Source organism: Oryx dammah, unplaced genomic scaffold (assembly GCF_014754425.2).
Source record: "Oryx dammah isolate SB20612 unplaced genomic scaffold, SCBI_Odam_1.1 HiC_scaffold_8002, whole genome shotgun sequence".
NCBI lineage: Eukaryota > Metazoa > Chordata > Mammalia > Artiodactyla > Bovidae > Oryx > Oryx dammah.
In genome coordinates this window covers 1-1,484 of record NW_024077634.1, presented here as the reverse complement: position 1 = coordinate 1,484, position 1,484 = coordinate 1, and the positions used below count along the sequence as shown (strand labels likewise).

General features: G+C 60.6%; 1 protein-coding gene across 1 annotated transcript; it reads right to left on the bottom strand.

The window, feature by feature from the left end:
• Nucleotides 1-5: 5 nt before the first annotated feature.
• LOC120860091 (CD276 antigen) lies at nucleotides 6-1,481 on the bottom strand (the record flags this gene model as incomplete). Its single annotated transcript, XM_040235921.1, has 3 exons — nucleotides 6-49; nucleotides 653-967; nucleotides 1,148-1,481. Coding segments are annotated over 3 exons (693 nt in total), but the record flags the coding sequence as incomplete, so codon positions are not given.
• Between the last annotated feature and the right edge of the window lie 3 nt (nucleotides 1,482-1,484).

The window sequence follows — 1,484 nt, the reverse complement described above, 5'->3', positions numbered from 1 at the left end:
CCCACGAGGGCCACCACGGGGTCTTCCGGAACCTGGACTTCCACTGCACCTGAGGGCGAGGTTGGAGCGGCACGGCAGTGAAGAGGGGTGGGGACACTCGGCTACCACCGCACTGCCTCCCGTATCTCCTCCATCGACCCCCAAGTCCCATGCCATCTTCCCGTTTTCTCCCCAGACCTAAAAACAGATTGAGTCTCAACACTTCCAGACGTGTCCCTAATCGTCTGACAAGAATCACAGCAGCTTGGCCTTGGCCTGACAAGGTTCATCTGGCTGGGGGACCGGGCCTGGGGCAGCCTGCAGCCCTAGCAAAACTCCCCTCTCTGCCAGGACCCATTTCCCTCTTCTATCTTCCGACTCTCTTCTGAGATCTGAATGCTTCTCCACTCTTTCCACAGGTTTCCAGAGCCCTGGAGTCAGGAGGCCCAGAGAGCTGAGAGGACCTGTGATCATCACCCGCACCTCCTCCTGCCACGGTAAGCTTTCCCTGTATGCAACTTGTTTCATTTCTGTTATTATTATTAGGCGTCTCACTGTTCTGGGAGACTGAAGGTAAGGAGCTAGATTCAGATACCATGACCGCTGGAGATTGGACCAACTCCCCGCCCCTGTCCCCCACCCCAAGGGACATTTAAGAAAACAAAAGAAAAACCTGTGGGGTTTCTATGGGGCGTGATGGTGACCGAGCCGTGAGCGTCCTGCTGCAGCACGGGGTTGCGCACCAGGCAGCTGTAGGTACCATTGGCGCCCAGCACCACCCTCAGAACACTGTGCACGTCGAACAAGCCCTGTTCGTTGGCCGTCTGCGACGTGGTCACGTTGCCGGTCAAGGGCGCACCCTGCCCATCCTGCCACAACACTTCGGCCTTGGGGTAGCCCTGGTAGCTGGAGCACGTGATGGTCACCGTGTCCCCAGGCCTCAGGTCCTTGTTGGGCTCCAGGGTCATGCTGGGTTTTGAGTAGGGGGCTGGAGGGGAGCAGAGGGTAGAGGGCAGAGGTCAGGTAAGGCAAAGGCAGTGGGAAACAGTGGAGGGAAAGAGCGCTTGGAGCTGTGAGGACAAGGGTCAGCACTGGGGCAGTGGGTAAAGGGCTGCGGGAAGTAGGAGAGGCGTGCCAAGGGGAGGGCGCCCCCTTTCGCGGCTCTCACCTGCCACCTGCAGGCTGACCGCGGCGCTGCCGAAGTCCCGGATGCTCACGAAGCAGGTGAAGCTGCCCTCATCAGCCACGCGCACGCGCTGTAGCCTCAGGGACGCGTTGCCCTGAGCCAGCAGGTCGGGGAAGAGCGCTGTGCGGTTGGCATAGGCGCTGCCCTGGTCTCGGCCTTCGGCGAAGCTGTGCACCAGCTGTTTGGTGTCTGTCAGCTGCCAGATGAGGTTGAGCTGTGCTAGGCTGAAGCCGGGCTCGGTCGAGAAGGAGCAGCGCAGAGTGGCGTCGGTGCCCACGAGGGCCACCACGGGGTCTTCCGGAACCTGGACTTCCACTGC